The sequence below is a fragment of the Haemaphysalis longicornis genome, unplaced genomic scaffold (assembly GCF_048455015.1).
Source record: "Haemaphysalis longicornis isolate Haplotype H1 unplaced genomic scaffold, Haemaphysalis longicornis Haplotype H1 scaffold_1, whole genome shotgun sequence".
In the NCBI taxonomy this organism is placed as follows: Eukaryota; Metazoa; Arthropoda; class Arachnida; order Ixodida; family Ixodidae; genus Haemaphysalis; species Haemaphysalis longicornis.
The window spans coordinates 314,612,392-314,627,899 of record NW_027526203.1 but is presented as its reverse complement, the minus strand read 5'-3'; the positions used below and the strand labels follow the sequence as shown (position 1 = coordinate 314,627,899).

At 44.9% G+C, this 15,508-nt stretch overlaps 1 protein-coding gene across 3 annotated transcripts in view; it reads left to right on the top strand.

Annotated features, from left to right (window-relative positions):
- Endob (SH3 domain containing GRB2 like, endophilin-B) overlaps positions 1-8,018 on the top strand; it is a 38,269-nt gene extending 30,251 nt beyond the window's left edge. For all 3 annotated transcript variants that reach the window (XM_077682165.1, XM_077682163.1, XM_077682164.1), the window contains one exon: positions 7,019-8,018. In XM_077682165.1, coding sequence (XP_077538291.1) covers positions 7,019-7,041 — 23 coding nt within the window. In that variant the 3' untranslated portion in view covers positions 7,042-8,018. The remainder of the gene's footprint in view (positions 1-7,018) is intronic.
- Positions 8,019-15,508: the final 7,490 nt, after the last annotated feature.

The following is a 15,508-nucleotide window of genomic DNA, read 5'->3' as shown; positions in this document are numbered from 1 at the left end:
TACTTACCCCAGGACCATTCGCAAACAGTTTACAACAGTTTCGGTTTCGTTTCTGCATCGCGAAATTCATATTTAGCGCTACTACGCAGTTATCCAACTTCAAGGCTACCTGCCATGGCGCCTGGAGCGTCCGCGACTGATCCTCGAACAAAGCACGGCGCTCCTGATTTTCCCCACCCTAACCCGATTTCTGCGATAAGAACTTCAGATGCAAGTCAAAAGATCACACCCAGTCGCCAGATATCTGTTCCGCCGAGGACAGCGTTTCAAACCGGCCTTACACTGCCAGCTGTTCGACTTCCAGTTTCGTTTCCATGCGAGGGTATATCCGGGTGTCTAATGTTGCTGCTTAGTTGAACTGTCTATTCGGACGGAGTCTCCAAGAAGTTTTTGTACTGTTTCATTTGAAAAATGTTAGGTGGCGCTGCAATAGAGGAGGCTCGTTGTGCTGATCTTTTTCATCGCGCAACTGCTACTCGGCCAAAGATCGCAGGGCACGATTCTAGCTCATCGTACCTCATTTTTGCGAGAAAGGCTACAATTTCGAGTAAGAAGATGATAATAAAGCTTAGCTTTATGTTTTGAGAGATAACTGACCGTGAAAAACAACAAGCATCAGCCACGGCGTTCCGTTTTCAACGTCATGCACGTTTTTTTCCGCATCGCGTGCTAGTCCCAAATATTGTGCTCGCTGTAAATGAAAAGTCAGCCATTGACATGATGTTTTTACGTTATGTGGGGGCAAATTGGTGCCTCTGATAATGACAAACCGGCAGGTTTATTCCAGAAAACCACCCGAAATTGCACATTTTGAATTGGAGGTTGGGCTTCACCGCATGACACGAGCACCGTGCATGCTAACATTTTTTTTTTACATCTTACAAACTGTTCCGCGCAAGTTGACATTTTTTCTAGGGCGTGTTTTTGAAATGTTTCCCTACAAAATGTATATTCTAATTTTTTTCTACTACCGGTGGTTTGATAAACACAACTCCTTTTTTATCATTTTTTTCGACAACTTGACAAAAATTGTGATTTTGATATTTTTTTTTACAACTATGATATATAAAAACCTTTAAAAACTAGTGTTATTGGAAAGGCCGTTAAATAATCTGCATTTTGTGTTCCTGCAATTAGTGCCTAACCAATTTTTTAGCAGGAAAAAAAATGTTTTCTTGGACCCCTAAAATTAGTCAATTTTCCGGCGGTAGCGAAAGAGTTAAGCAAATAATAATTGCAAGAAAAGTAACATGCCTTAGCCATGAACACCGCAATGAGAACTCAACTGACCACTTAATTTATTTATTTATTTAAAATACCTTACAGGCCCGGGGGCATTGAGTAAGGGGGGTTACATGAAAATTACAGAAGATGGAAGCAACCAACACTCGGCAAAAAAGATAGTGAAGAACTAAAAGCGTCAGTACACACAAGGCAAAATCAGAGAAAAACAAGAAAAAAAACGCATATGTACATTGCAGGGAAATAACGCAAAAAGTACTACAATGTTCAGAGCACACAAACCACATCAAATGAAAGGTACAAATCTCGCAATAACATTTGGCGACAGAAAATGCGAAAAAAGAATTAACATATTTGCGACAGATAGCGTGCACATGACACGCACCGAAAAAAGCTGAAGGTAAGGGAAAAAATAGATTAAATTGAAAAAACCGCAGCACTTCGAAAACCTTGCCCAGTGAAGGAAACAAGATGATGCCTAATTATGTGCTGCTCTGCAAGTGCTCGTGTAGAAGATGACGAAATTTTTCCTGATTATTTTCTGCAGCAATGCTATCAGGAAGGCTATTCCATAGGCGAATGGCCACAGGAAGCGCAGAAAAGTTAAATGCATGTGTGGAACCATACGTACGAGAAAAACTTAATTGGTTATTTAATCTTCGGGAAGTGTTTGATGCGATTTGGATAGGTAATGTGGAACGAGTGCAGTTATAAACATATTTGTGGAGCAATGATAAAAGGGCGATATCGCGGCGAAGCACTAGAGGCTGGAGGGAAAGATCAAGCTTCATTTGTGTTACGCTGGAATGGTGGCTGTAATCACGAGAGATGAAACGGGCGGCTCTATTTTGGACCGATTCGATCATGTCGATTAGATAGTTAGTACACAAATCAATTCTCAAGACCCCAATTGGGGTTGTGAGAATTGAAAACAGCGGGCAGGTGTGCAGAGGAGAAACCTTCAGTGCACCAACCACGAGCAGTTAGTTTTTTTAGATGCAACGCATCTCATGCTCGCCCCTCTGTCCTTCCTGCGTCTGTCCGGCGTTGTCCGCAAAGCTGCGCCTCTCCTCCTCTCCTCTCTCCGATAGCGAACACTCTCTCCCAAACAGCTGCGGGTTGGTGCAGCGCGCTCTCACTCCGTTGCTAGGCGCCGGTGGGCGGCACTGCGCTCGCGCGCGCTGCGCATGTGCAGTACTCTCTCTTTCCGCGCTCTCCTCTCCTTCGGGCGCTGTGAATATAAAGCGGCATGCCGCGCTCCAACGGTCTCAGTCGACGGTCGTCCGCGTTACGCTTGCACTCTCTCGCAGTACTCGACGATTGCTTGATGCAATCGTCGAGCCCCTAACTGTGCACTTTACAAACCACAAGGCACTCATTCTCGTCTGCAATAAAGACCGTACCTGAGCATACGTGCACTGCATGTGCATTGCATGGTGAAAATGGAAAATTACACCCACCTCCCCTTCGCGTGAGAATCCCTGCTATAAGCGTAATCAATACGATGGAAAACGCCAATGGAACCCCCCATGAGATGCATTGCATCACACCAGGGTTCCCGCGGGGCGTAATTTTTTCATGTTGGACTGATGTAGCTGTCGCAAGAAAGCAGCTCTGACTACTTGCACTCTGTAACCAAAACTGTGCCACTTTAACTTGATCTGTCAGTGGTGCCTCCCCTCTCCTTTTTATTTATTTATTTATTTTTTTTGCATCTTGTGGTGTACTTATCTAAAGGACACTCAAGCAAACATCATGTTTTGCCTCAAAATTCGGAAAAGCACCCTCACTTGGAGGTATATATTGGGACTTGGTAGTCATCTGAGCTCTGCAAGTAGCTAACTACCTGCTATGAAGGTTACATAAACAAACCAACTGGGATTTAGGATTATTTAATCGTAGTCACAATTGTGCACAATGATATGCGTGCTCCAAATTTTGTGGGCAGTGTTATTTGCATTATTGATCTCCATTTCCTAGCTTATCCTCTCTTGCCTTACCCTGCAATGTGTCTGTCGCTGCCTCCCATTAAAGCGCCATCAAGGCTCTTAGAAAACCACATTTGACTAAAAACAAAGCACATTTCGGGGATTTTTAGGCTCATTAACATACAGATACTTATCAGTACATGTGGCACTTTATATTCATTTGTGTTTTTGAAAATAATGACAGTTAACTCTTTCACTGCCGGGTTTTTTTCTGACTGCTCCTCACCCCCTGCCGGGTATTTTTTTTTTTATTTTTCATGTTGGTTCAGTGGAAGTTGGTTCGCGGGTGTAAAAGCGTGAGCTCCATCTGTTGTCTAAAATTTAATTTACAAGTTCTGTGTGTTCAGGTGACCTCTCCATAGATGGCAGGACATGAATGCAATTTTTTTTTCGCACAAGTTGTCTCGGGAGTGGCAGGGAGCGAGTTTAAAAAGCAACACGAGTATACTCGGGAGTGCAGGGGTGCGCGTGGGTGGTTTCACGAGTTGTCTCGGTAGTGGCAGTTGAAGGGTTAAAGGAGCCATGAAGTCTGTCATGTGGCATTTCGTGTGTCATTTTCATATATAACATTTTCAAATCCCGACATGAATCACCTTGTCCAGAAATGTGTCTCACTCAGCACAACCAAATGCCTAATATGGTCACGTCTTATCCTCTTAAAGGAGCCATGAAGACAAAATACAAGTTGGGTTTATTAGAAAGACTGCTTAGCCCCGATAACAATGATACCAATATCATCGCAATCTTTGAAAAAGTAACGGAGATATTGAAGAAAACGTGTGAAGCAGTCGCGACCCCCTAGCCAATTTCCCGCAACTTTTCTATGACGTCACGGAACCTTGTTTGTGCGATTGGCGGCCGCCTAACTGACCTGTCGCGACGACACATGACTGGACGTCTGTAATGGGGCCTCTAGTTCCATTTGACCGCATCACTTGAATGCTAACAGGCAGTTAACACACTGAAAATTGTGTTATTGTTGGCCCGTATGACGTCATTCTTGCTCATAACACGTCACTGTGGCGCAAAATTTGGAAGTTTTTAAATACTTCTTGCTGTTTTTTGTTAAAAAAACATGTCTTGTGGTTGTAATGGAGCTGAGTGAGATTTTAGTTCTTTCAAATTAAACAAAGTTGTATTTTCTCTTCATGGCTCCTTTAAATACGCACATGACAATTTTTTTTGGGGGGGGGTGTAAGCTTTACATTGTTCAATATTTGCCTTGATGAGTGCTCGATATTAAAAAATTTCCCGGTAGCTCTTGACAGTAATGGAGCTGGGCTGATTTTTTAAAAGATGATAGTCTTCTTGGGTTATTTAAATGCAAAAAAAATTTTGGTTTGCCTGTATGTCTGTCTGTCCCTCGATTGAGCAAGAGGAGGTGGAGAATGAGGCTGGACAAAAATTTTTGGACAAGGCGTTTATATAGGCAAAACAGTTCCAAACCACTAAATCTGCTGGCAATGTCCATACTTGTCGACATGGTTGAGCAAAAAGAAAACATTAGGCATACTTGGGGCAAAACATCAATGCATTAGTGATATTTGCAGTGTGTTTTTAATTAAAAATACATGGCTGCTTGACTTTTGCAATAGCAAATAAAGAAATGCACCTTTAAAAATGTCTTGGCTCAAAAATACAAAAAGTGCTCTTGCGTCACCCTTGCCCTCCTAGCGGTATTCCAAGAAGTCAAACAGTAGTGGAAGGTTTCATTAGGTGGTGCGCAAACAGTGAAACGTGGCAAAATTGAATTGATTTGAGCCAAACTCCACTGTGTTTATTTTGGCAGGAGCGAGACGGGAGGGGAAGAGCGTGAGAGGTGGGCGGAAAAGAGAAGAGAGGCATTTCTTCACTGCAAATGTCTTTCTATGACATTTGTAGTGAAGTAAGCAGACACGCGACCAATTTTTTCCCTACAAAATGATGCCTACGGGGGGTGTAAGGCTGCTTTTCTTTTTTTCCCTCATGATATCAACCTTGCATCTCTTCAGCACGTTTGAGCATGGTCTCCAAACATGCGCTAAATGAAATCGATCATGCATGTCCGACCCCCCACCTCTCCAATGCGATCGGCCACCACACGAAGTCTTCGCCTTCCATTTCGAGGCACTACCTTGTACCCTTAACTTTGGCCGGAGTTTTCTTTGCACGGCACTGTCTTATCCCCATTGGCAGTTTGAAGGTCAGCCTTCGCTGCGCCAAAGAGGGAAACGTGAAAGGAAATAACGGGCACATTTGCCTGATTTTTGCAAGCTTGTGAAAGTGACAAACCTTCTTTTTTTTTATGCCATCATGTGCGAGTACCTTAGTTAAGTATAATTTTTTTCTCTGTGTAATGGCTGCACTCCCAGTTTTCACCCCAAGACCTGTAAACACACCTGTGGCTATTACACATGTATATACGATATTTCTATTGTTCTCTCATTTGTAGCTATGTAGAGGGTAGCATCATGCTGGCTTGGGAGGGTGGCAGGCCTGATGTGCTCGTCAGCGAAATGGTTCAAGTTTAACGCATTGATGAACATTCTGCTTTGTGTGCAATAAAACTCTCATCCTATAGTTAATGTGGCCATCTGCTTGCAGCATACTCGTAGTATTAACGCGAACGAAAACCGGCGAATGGTATGCCAAGCACTTGGATCGAATTTCGACGTTCCTGCGTTTCACTTTGTGCTGTCTGATATGGCTGAAGCAATTGATGCATTGAATGTTTTACATTGTGAGCACGCAAAGGGAAGACAAAGCTGCTGCCAGTAGCCGTTCAAGTCTGTTAATGCAATCCAGTCCTTTGCCCTCGGGGAAAGCAGTGGGAAGTCAGCTTCCCAAATGCTCCACTATGCACACTGCTCAATGAGATGTTTGTGCATGTGCAGCTGTGACTCGCAAATGACCTGTGGTTCCTAGCAGCCTGCGCAATATTCTTCCACAAGATGTGCATGCGTCTTTCAACAAGGTGTATAAGATACCTTCAAAAACTAATGAACACGACAAACATGAAAGTGCACGAGTATGTTGCGAGCAACACTAAACAACGAAAAGCATTGGCATCAATGGTACCACACAATAGAAGGACAACACTTGCCACTTGTGTGTACTGGAAATGCATGATAAGACTGGCAGGATTTTTCTGCACGATGCATAAAAGCAGCATGAAGGGGCTTGAAATAAGCACAGAAAGGTTTCTGCCAATGTGAAGGTAAAATTGGCTGAGATGTCCTTTAGTATGTAACCTCACAATTACACGAGCTTAGTGAGCCTGGTGAAAATGTGTGTCGTGTCCCTTGAAGTTACAAAACCGGTAACAGTAGTGAAGTTAGGTGGAGAGGCCAAATGAATCCTCCTCTATAGTACCGGTGTGTTAAAGACACCAAAAGGCACCTTCTCACCACTGTGATAGGTTTTGGTGGGGCTTTGTAGTGGTGCATGCAGAAAGTGTTCATGTGTGTGTCTGCGGGGTCTTGCATCTATGCCATAATCCGTCTTCCATTATTCCTCTATCCTGTATTCTTGTGTAGTCCTTTCCTGTCCACAGAATTTCTGGTGTGCTCACGCAAACGTTTTAGTAATTCTACTTCTGTAAGATTGTTTCAGTATCTCAAAGAAATACTAGCTTGATAATCGGGCAGTGAAGTATAAAAAAAAAATTTCTTGCTCACTTAGACTATCGTATGCACATTGGCAGAGTTGTGTGTGTCCAGCAGACATGCTAACGTGCGAGGTATGCAATGTCTCTTTGCTTGTGGAGCGTAGTTTTAAGAGGTGAGCAAATGAACCGTGCTCTGTTGCAGGTGATAATCATATCTCAGACTGACAACCTGGACCCTGACTGGATGATTGGGGAGCGAGGCCTGCAGAAGGGGAAGGTCCCCATCGCCTACCTGGAAATCCTCAACTGATTAGATAAACATCCTTCCGCTGTAAAGTCTTGCCGTGCTTGCGTAGCTAGTGCAGTTGTAGCCTTGGGGCAGCTCTGCTTATTTGCTCTTTCAGTGCTCCTATGCAAGTTTTCAATCAAACACTTGACAATGGAGAGTAGTGATGCCTTCGTAAACGACGACACTTTTATTTCTGACATAGGCCTGTAAGGCCTATAAAATGCCCTTTTGCTCTACACACTGTCATGCTCTGAACTGACCACATGTTGTGCTCGTTTTGCATTTTAAGCCCACAATGTGGCCATAGTTTTCAGGGTCAACTAATGCTCATTTTTTGACTGTAAGCCTGGCAATGATGCATAGTGACACGACAGAGCGACATGTGAAGCGCATTCTCCTGTGCCGGCTAGTGATACGTACATTCCATTGGTCGAAAAGTCATGTGAACTGACGTTGGTCACGCCCTAACACGGGTCGCCTTGGCCTATCTATGGCAGTGACTACAGTAGCTTTCTTCAACTGAACTGTGTGTGCTTTTTGTTTGGTGCAACTCCATGCTTTTGGTAGGTGCTTCCAACAAAATGGTCATTAGCAATCTTTGCAGTGCTATTTGACTGGCATAGCGTGTAAATGGCCAAAAAAAGCTGCAATTTTGTAAAATAGCCTCTGTATAACATTTAAACTCATGTTAGACCAACAGAAAATAGGGGGTAACATATTTGGGTTTACACAGTCTTCATCTACTTCAGCGTGTGATGGACCTTTACAATGGGGTCCGTAGGAACACTGTTGTCATCTATTCCGAGAAAATTTCAGGCCACTCTGCAGTTAGGTGCTAAAAAATAGTGTTATTTGCTGTCATTCTCAAATGTTCAAAGAGCCAGTTATTTGAAGAATAAATATATCTCTATAACATGGCTGTGTAAATTTTTTATAAGCTTGCTAAGAACATGAACTACTTACCTTTGTGTAGCTGTTTTACTGACAATTGCTGCTACTTGGCATGAGGCCTTATTAATTACAATGAAGTGTCAAGGCTGATGGTTTCCACAAACAGAAGCTAAAGTGAAAATTAAGCTCTTGATAATTAATAGATTGAATGAAAGCTGGGGAGGCTATCAACCCACTTGGTATTATTTCTACACTTTCGAAGTGTGCATGCGTGCATGTGAATGTGTGCGAAGAAAGAAGCATTGAAATTGCCTTCTTTCCGTCTGCTTGGTACAAAACCTGTGACGTAGTGGGCGCAACACTCTGGTTTGTCTACGCCTCACTTTGCTGTGGTGTGCCTCACTTTGCTGTGGTGTCAACGGAGTCACTTGTCACGGAGCAAGACATAAGGGGAAACGACGCTGTCTAGGGTGGCCAGGTTCCGTCACAAGCGCTTGGCCTAGGTTAAAATAGCTGCATCTGTCGCGGGAGAATTGAACGGCTGCCGGGACTGGCACTTCACTGCACAACCCCAGAATGAATTGCAACCATTATCAGTTCATTGATCAGGTACCGGTACCCTCTCCTTTGCCGTTGCAGCTATGAAGCTTTGTAGTCGTGTTGGTTTTCATTGACATTGACATAGGAGACAAAATGGCCACAATGAGCCATTTAGTCTCTCATATATATTCTTGCCCCGTGCTTGGTAGTGGAGTGCAAGACTATACTGCAACTGCAGTGAGTGTAATAGGATGCTGAACCCAAAGGAGAAGCGAACGTTTGCAGTCGTGACTGCACATTACCTTGAAGCGTAAAACACCTCCCAGTTCAGGCAATGTGCAGAAAAGAGAGGGTGTCGTCACCCCACAAACAGTAACTGAGTGCCTGCAAATGACGTGTCTTTTTAAATGGCACATGCTTAAACATTGCAGGTGGGGACTAGTTATTTAAAAATACCTTACAGGCCTCATTGCAGGGCATTGAGTGAGGGGGGTTACAAAGCGCTAGTTTCGCGACAGAATTGTAAGACATCAAATTTTGAATGAACAAAAAAAATTGAAAGTTTCCCATGGGAACATTGCAGGTGGGAAGAAATACAGATATGTGGAATACAACTCAGTAGAAAACATATTGTACACACGTAGCCAAAATTTATCTATAGCAGAGTGTACAAAGCAAATTGTTCATGACATTAACAGTACAAAAATGCAAGCGGTCACAAATTGTGAAGCTGTAAAACGCGTGCTGTGCTACCAAACAACACATGACCTTAATCTAAGCGGGAAAAAATGGAATAACAAATGATTATAAACACATTGGAGCGATGCAGAAGGTTGCACAAAAAGATGTCAAAGAACCAGTCTTGAGTTTTTATGGCGAAAAGAAAGAGTGCAGAAGTTGTTGAAATTTTTTGGGGTCTGATTGAGATGCGATGTCGTTCGCGAGATCGTTCGGATGATGCGAGGAAGAGCCAATGAGTTTAAGGCGTCGGTTGATCCATATAATCGCGTGAAACTGAAGTTATTATGCAACCTGCGAGATGTAACGGAAGGTATATCGAGTTTGAAGTGGAAATGAAGAGGGATAGAAGAGAAATGTCCCGCAAAGTACTCAGTGGTTGAAGAGAAAGGCAGAGCCTAATTTCCGTTGCGCTGCTATGGTAGTCAATTTCGCGAAATAAATCCGGCTGCCCTATTTTGAATCGCATATGAAATGGATTTGGCCTTCATACCGTAAGGTATGACTAACATACTTCAGCTGCAGGACATTTTAATAGACCAACCAGTTTTAATTCTTGCTCTAAAAGTGCAGTCTGAAAGATTTGACGAGGGTAAATGATCGAAGTACCATTCCCTTCTACTGTGTGCAATGTTAACTACATTGGCTAACGGCAAGAGTACAATCATCATCAGCCTATCTAAGTCCACTGCAGGCCGAAGGCCTCTCAAGACCATTGACCTCCACTCGCTCCTGTCCTACACTGCCAGAGTCCATTCTTTGCCTCTGAATTTTATTTCGTCCCACTGCAGGTGAATAGGTGACAGCAAACCAGTCAGTGGTTTTATACTTTGCCTTGCTAGCCAATTATGCGGTAGTTTCTATGGCTTTTTTACCACGGCATGGCTGTCTTGCTGATGTTTTCCTTTACATTGCAGAAAAATGGAAGGGAAATAGAAGAAAACACCAGCTGGAACTTTTTTATCTTTCAACACACAAAACATCATGCTTCATTCAACGAATAGCTGAAAAGGCAATGTTTTTTTTCTTTCAAATCTGTTTTTTTGGTTTCTGAAATTTTTTAATTCAGGCTGCTTTGCACTTCCTTAAGTGTAGGCCCAGCTCAGTAGTGAGCTAAATGTTCTTCATGGCAATTCAGTTATTTGCAATAATGTAGCGGGTTGGGTGAGTAGGAGTATGTTCATGATGGTCAGCACAGACGAAAACAAGACAAAAAAAAAGGAAGGACGACATAAGCACTGTGTCGTCTTTCTTTTCTTGTCCTGTTTTCGTCTGCGCTGACTGTCATGAACATATTTTAACTCGCCCAATGGGCCTTTTTCCAGTACCGGTCCTCCTAGCGGCTGCTACGGCGAACCTAAACTGGCAGTAATAGGGACGCCCCCAAAAACGTTTGGCTTTCGGGGAACTCGTGCACGAAACATTCTCGTCCTGCTGTCCCTCCCGCACTCACTTGTGCTTTTCACATGAATGTCACGGTAGCAAAAAAACGCTCGTGTGACTAATCTGCAGTGGCCGAAGCGCCCCTTTGTATTCACCTTTTTTCATTTTTGTTGCTCCCTCACTGGTAACGAAGTGCTCGCAGCACGGTCGGCCTTAAACATTTTTGCCCCTTTCTTCTAAAAGCCTTTTTTGTGTGCACGTAGGAACTCGCTGCGAACTGTCCGAAAAGAGGAAGTAAAAACGCGCAGCCCTAGGAAGCATAGCCGCTCCCCAAGCAGCAAGCTGAGGGGGCGCCCTTTTGTTTATTTCGCCCGAGGCTACTGCCAAGAATTGCGGACCGGCAGCCTGCGCATGCGCAGATCACTACTGGAAAAAGGTCCATTCGCTACATTATTGCAGTTAATTGCCATAGTTCAACGGGCTCTTTTACATGTCATTTTTTACATTGTCAGCTCTTGTGCGTCTTGTTTTTGTCTGCACTAACCATCATGAATGTAGTCCAACTCGCCCGACTGACCCAAAATTTCCTCCATCGGCTGACTGTAGCCTTGGCACTTTCGCTGCCCCAAAATTTCCGCCATCGATGGACTTTCGAATGACTTCCGATGACCCAAAATTTTCGACCGAAAATTTCTGCCAATGGCTATATGGTCCAGCGGAAATTTTTGGCAGTGAAAGTGCTAGGGCTATAGTCCAGGCGATAATGGAAATTTTGGGGCAGACAAAGTGCCAAGACTTTAGTCAGCCAATTGAGGAAATTTTGGGGCAGCGAAAGTACTATAGTCCAGCCGATGGCGAAATTTTGGGGCAGCGAAAGTAGTCCAGCCGATGGCGGAAATTTAGGGGCAGCAAAAGTTCTCAGGCTATAGTCCAGCCAATGGCAAAAATTTTGAGGCAGCCAAAGTGCCAATGCTATGGTCCAGCTGATGGTGGAAATTCTGGGGCAGTGAAAGTGCTGAGGCTATAGACAAGACAATGGAGAAAATTTTGGTGCAGCCAAAGTGGCTATGGTCCAGTCGGTGGAGGAAATTTTGTGGCAGCGAAAGTGCCAAGGCTATAGTTGAGTCGATGGTGAAAATTTTGGCACAGCCAAATTGCCAAGGTTATATATAGTTCAGCCGATGGCCGAAATGTTGGGGCGGTGAATGTGCCAAGGCTATAGACCAGCTGATCGAGGAGAGAGAGAGAATAAACGTTTATTTAAATCAACGAGGGGGATTGTGCTGAAGCTTGAAGGAGGCGTCCTCAGTCCAGGATGCCTTGAGCACGGGCAGCATCGACAGCCCTTTGAGCCAGCCGAAGCTGGTCGTCCAGGCTGGTGCTCGCCAAGGCACTCTCCCAAAGCTCGACAGTGGAAAGTTGCAGGTTGGGAGGAATCAGTGGAGATTGGTCACATCCTCCGACCATATGGCGTAGCGTTCCGGGTTCTCCACAAAATCGGCAAAGCGGGGAGTTCTGTCGGTCGAAAAGGTGAAGCCGGATGGAGAGCACGTAAATGACGTTCGTGCTCTAGCGTTCCGGGTTCTCCGCAAAATCGGCAAAGCGGGGAGTTCTGTCGGTCGAAAAGGTGAAGCCGGATAGGATGGGGGAATGTATTAGTCTGGAGAGCACGTAAATGACGTTCGTGCTCTCGGGGTAGAGATTTGTGTGGGGGAGCGAGTGTCTGACGCAACAGCCTGTAGTGCTGCGTGATCTCGGCGTAAGAGGTCAAGGGCTGCATGCGCTCGGGTTCGGCAACGCTGCTCTCGGCGCCCGCTCGGTGGGTCAATTCTCGAGCGATGGCGTCCGCCGCCTCGTTTCCAGGGATACCGTGATGTGCGGGAGCCCATACAATCCTGATTAGTCTCTTCAGGGGCTGCTGCTGAATGATGCGTAGAGTTGTTGTGTGAAGGCGTCCCCTAGCGAAATTCCGACAAGCCTGCTGCGAGTCGGTGACAATGACCGCTGCATTAGTTTGTACGACGGCGAGGGCGATTGCTACTTCCTCTGCTTGTATAGTATTGTCGCCGGCAAGCGAGAGGCTCCAACGGGGCTTGTTTTCGACGACTACGGTGGAAACCGCCGCGGACCTACCCGGATAAGACGCCGCGTCCGTATACGCTGTTGTTGGTTGATTGCCATAGATCTTGTATATGGCTTTTGCTCTGGCTTCCCTCCTGTCGACGTGGTACACGGGGTGCATATTACGCGGCAGGGGGTTTACCGTGATGTTTTTACGGACTTCGTGCGGTAGGTTTCCCGTGAGTGCAGGCGGGTGGTCGAGTGGAGCCGAGAGCCTCAGGCGTGAGAGGATCGCCCTCCCCGTTTCCGTAACCCCTAGCCTCGCTCTTTGGTTGGTTAGATGAGCCTCAATTAGCTCCTCGGCAGTGTTGTGAATGCCGAGCCGAAGAAGTCTTTCGGTGGAGGTGGAGACCGGAAGTCCGAGTGCTTGTTTATAGGCCTTGCGGATCATCGTGTTGACCTTCTGTGTCTCGGTGATGTTGAGCAGAGCATATGGCAACACGTATATAATCCTCGACATGACAAAGGCCTGGACGAGCCGAAGCAGGTCCACCTCTCCCATGCCACGGGTTTTCGTGGCGATCCGGTGTATCATGTGAGTCACCTGATCGGTCATTGTCTTGAGTTTGGCAATGAGTAGCGAGATCGAGGAAATTTGGGGCAGCGCAAGTGCCAAGGCTGTAGATCAGCTGACGGCAGAAATTTTGGGGCAGCCAAAGTGTGAAGGCTACAAATCCAGCCGTAGGCGAAAATTTTGGATCAGCGAATGTGCTAAGGTTATAGTCCAGACGATGGCAGAATATTGGGGGCAGCCAGAGTGCTAAAGCTATATTTGAGGCAATGGTGAAAATTTTGGAGCAGCGAAAGCACTGCTATAGTCCAGTAAGTGGCATGCCAAAGCTATGGAATTTCGGAGCGGCCAAAGTGCCAAGGCTGTATGTCCAAGCGATGGTGATAATTTGGGGGCAGTAAAAATGTCAAGGGTCTAGTCCAACCGATGGTGAAAATGTTGGGGCATCAAAAGTACTAAGGCTATTGTCCATCCGATGGCGGAAATTTTGGGGCTGCCAAAATGCCAAGGCCAAAATGCCAAAAGGCCAAACACCAAAATGCCAAATGTCCAGCCTATATGGCGGAAATTTCGGGGCAACCAAAGTGCCAAGGCTATAGTCCAGCCGATGGCAAAAATTTTGGGGCAGCTCCTGGAACCTTAGGAATTTGCAGCTGCTTTATGCTATCTTTTGCTTGTAAGTAGGTAAGTGATGCATACGTGTAGAAATGTAGTGCACACAACATGCAATGCACATGGAATGTACTATTTTCTCTACGTTCCTCTGTCCCACAAAGCCTTCCACTCTTGGCCTCATGAGCTAGAATGGACACTACCATATTCGTTTCAAAGGCAGGGACACCTCAGGCCCCCTTGATGCCTGGCAGTGGTGTGACATATGTGGGTCCATTGCTACTTGTTCGTTGCAAATGAAAAATTCCACGAAAGTTCTTTCCTCACGTTTTGAGAGTTGATCACGTGCCATGAAACCAGGAAGCTTTGTGGAACTCTCATGAAGCCTTGCAAAACTCTGCATGCATTATCTCCATAATGACACGTTTTATGTCCCACTTGTATAACTGTAGCTACTATAAGACCCAGCCAGCCAGTATAGATTTTGAGACGGCTGGACCGCATGTCAGTTAGGTCAATACAGTTGCACTGGTCAAGTGATGCGGAGGAATCAATCATCTTACGTGGGTATGGCAGTTGTGACCACCGCAGAAACACTGTTCACACTGACAGTAGTTGCATACCTTTGCCTTTACTTAAAACCGTTTGTGTGCTTCGCCTGTAAAATCCAACCTAAAATAAAAGTTGTATGTGCAGCACACAATATGTACAGCCAGCTTTTTCAGTGCCTTAGCACCAAAGTACATTTTGCCTACTATCGATTAGATTGTGGTGTATATTGTGGACAGGGAAAGTTCTCATACTTGTCTGCTGCTGTACAACACCTATGCAAAATTGTGGGGAGCTTTAGAATAAGGAATGAGGTTTTTAAATCCCCTAGGCTGCAAAAAAAAGAAAAAAAAAAGAAAAAGAGTGACGTAATTGCGAGGACAGCAAAAGGCTTTCATTACTCCGCAAATGAAACTTGCCAATTCTGCATGCCTGCTCATTGATAAGCCAAGCTGATGGCTGCTTGCCCCATTGTTTGGAATGTCACCCCTCCCATGAGGCCTACCATGTCTTCAGGGTTGAGTGCTCAAGCAGTCAACCCTGTTGCATCTTGCCTCTTTTAAGAACTCAAGAGCCTTTCATTACGTGGCTAAAAAAATGCAGTAACCTAGGTGCACTAGTTTGTAGTGGTTTATTTAGCGATATCATTGAGCCATGGTAAAGATATAAACTCAACTGTCACCAGCGCTTTCCATTCCATAACTTTATTTTAATTTAAAATGTTCTTCCTTGTCTCTGCTTGCTTAGCTGGAGATGTGCTGTGGCATTTGCTGCCGAGTGTACTTCTTGTGATGTTTTTGCACTAAATGAGGTATTGCAATGAATGTGCTACCAAGGGACTCCAAAACAAATGAGCAGGCCCCTTGCTTTTGGATACGGCACGCTTTACTATTCACCCTCCATGCATTTTAATGCAAAAGCGTTGACTCGTTGTGTTGAAAATTTGGCATAACGAAAAGACTGGAGACAAAATGGGTGACGGCACTAAGAGGGTAAAGGTAAAGTTACTAAGTAGAAAAGAAAATTGTGTAAATTTGGGTCTGGATGGGAACCAGACT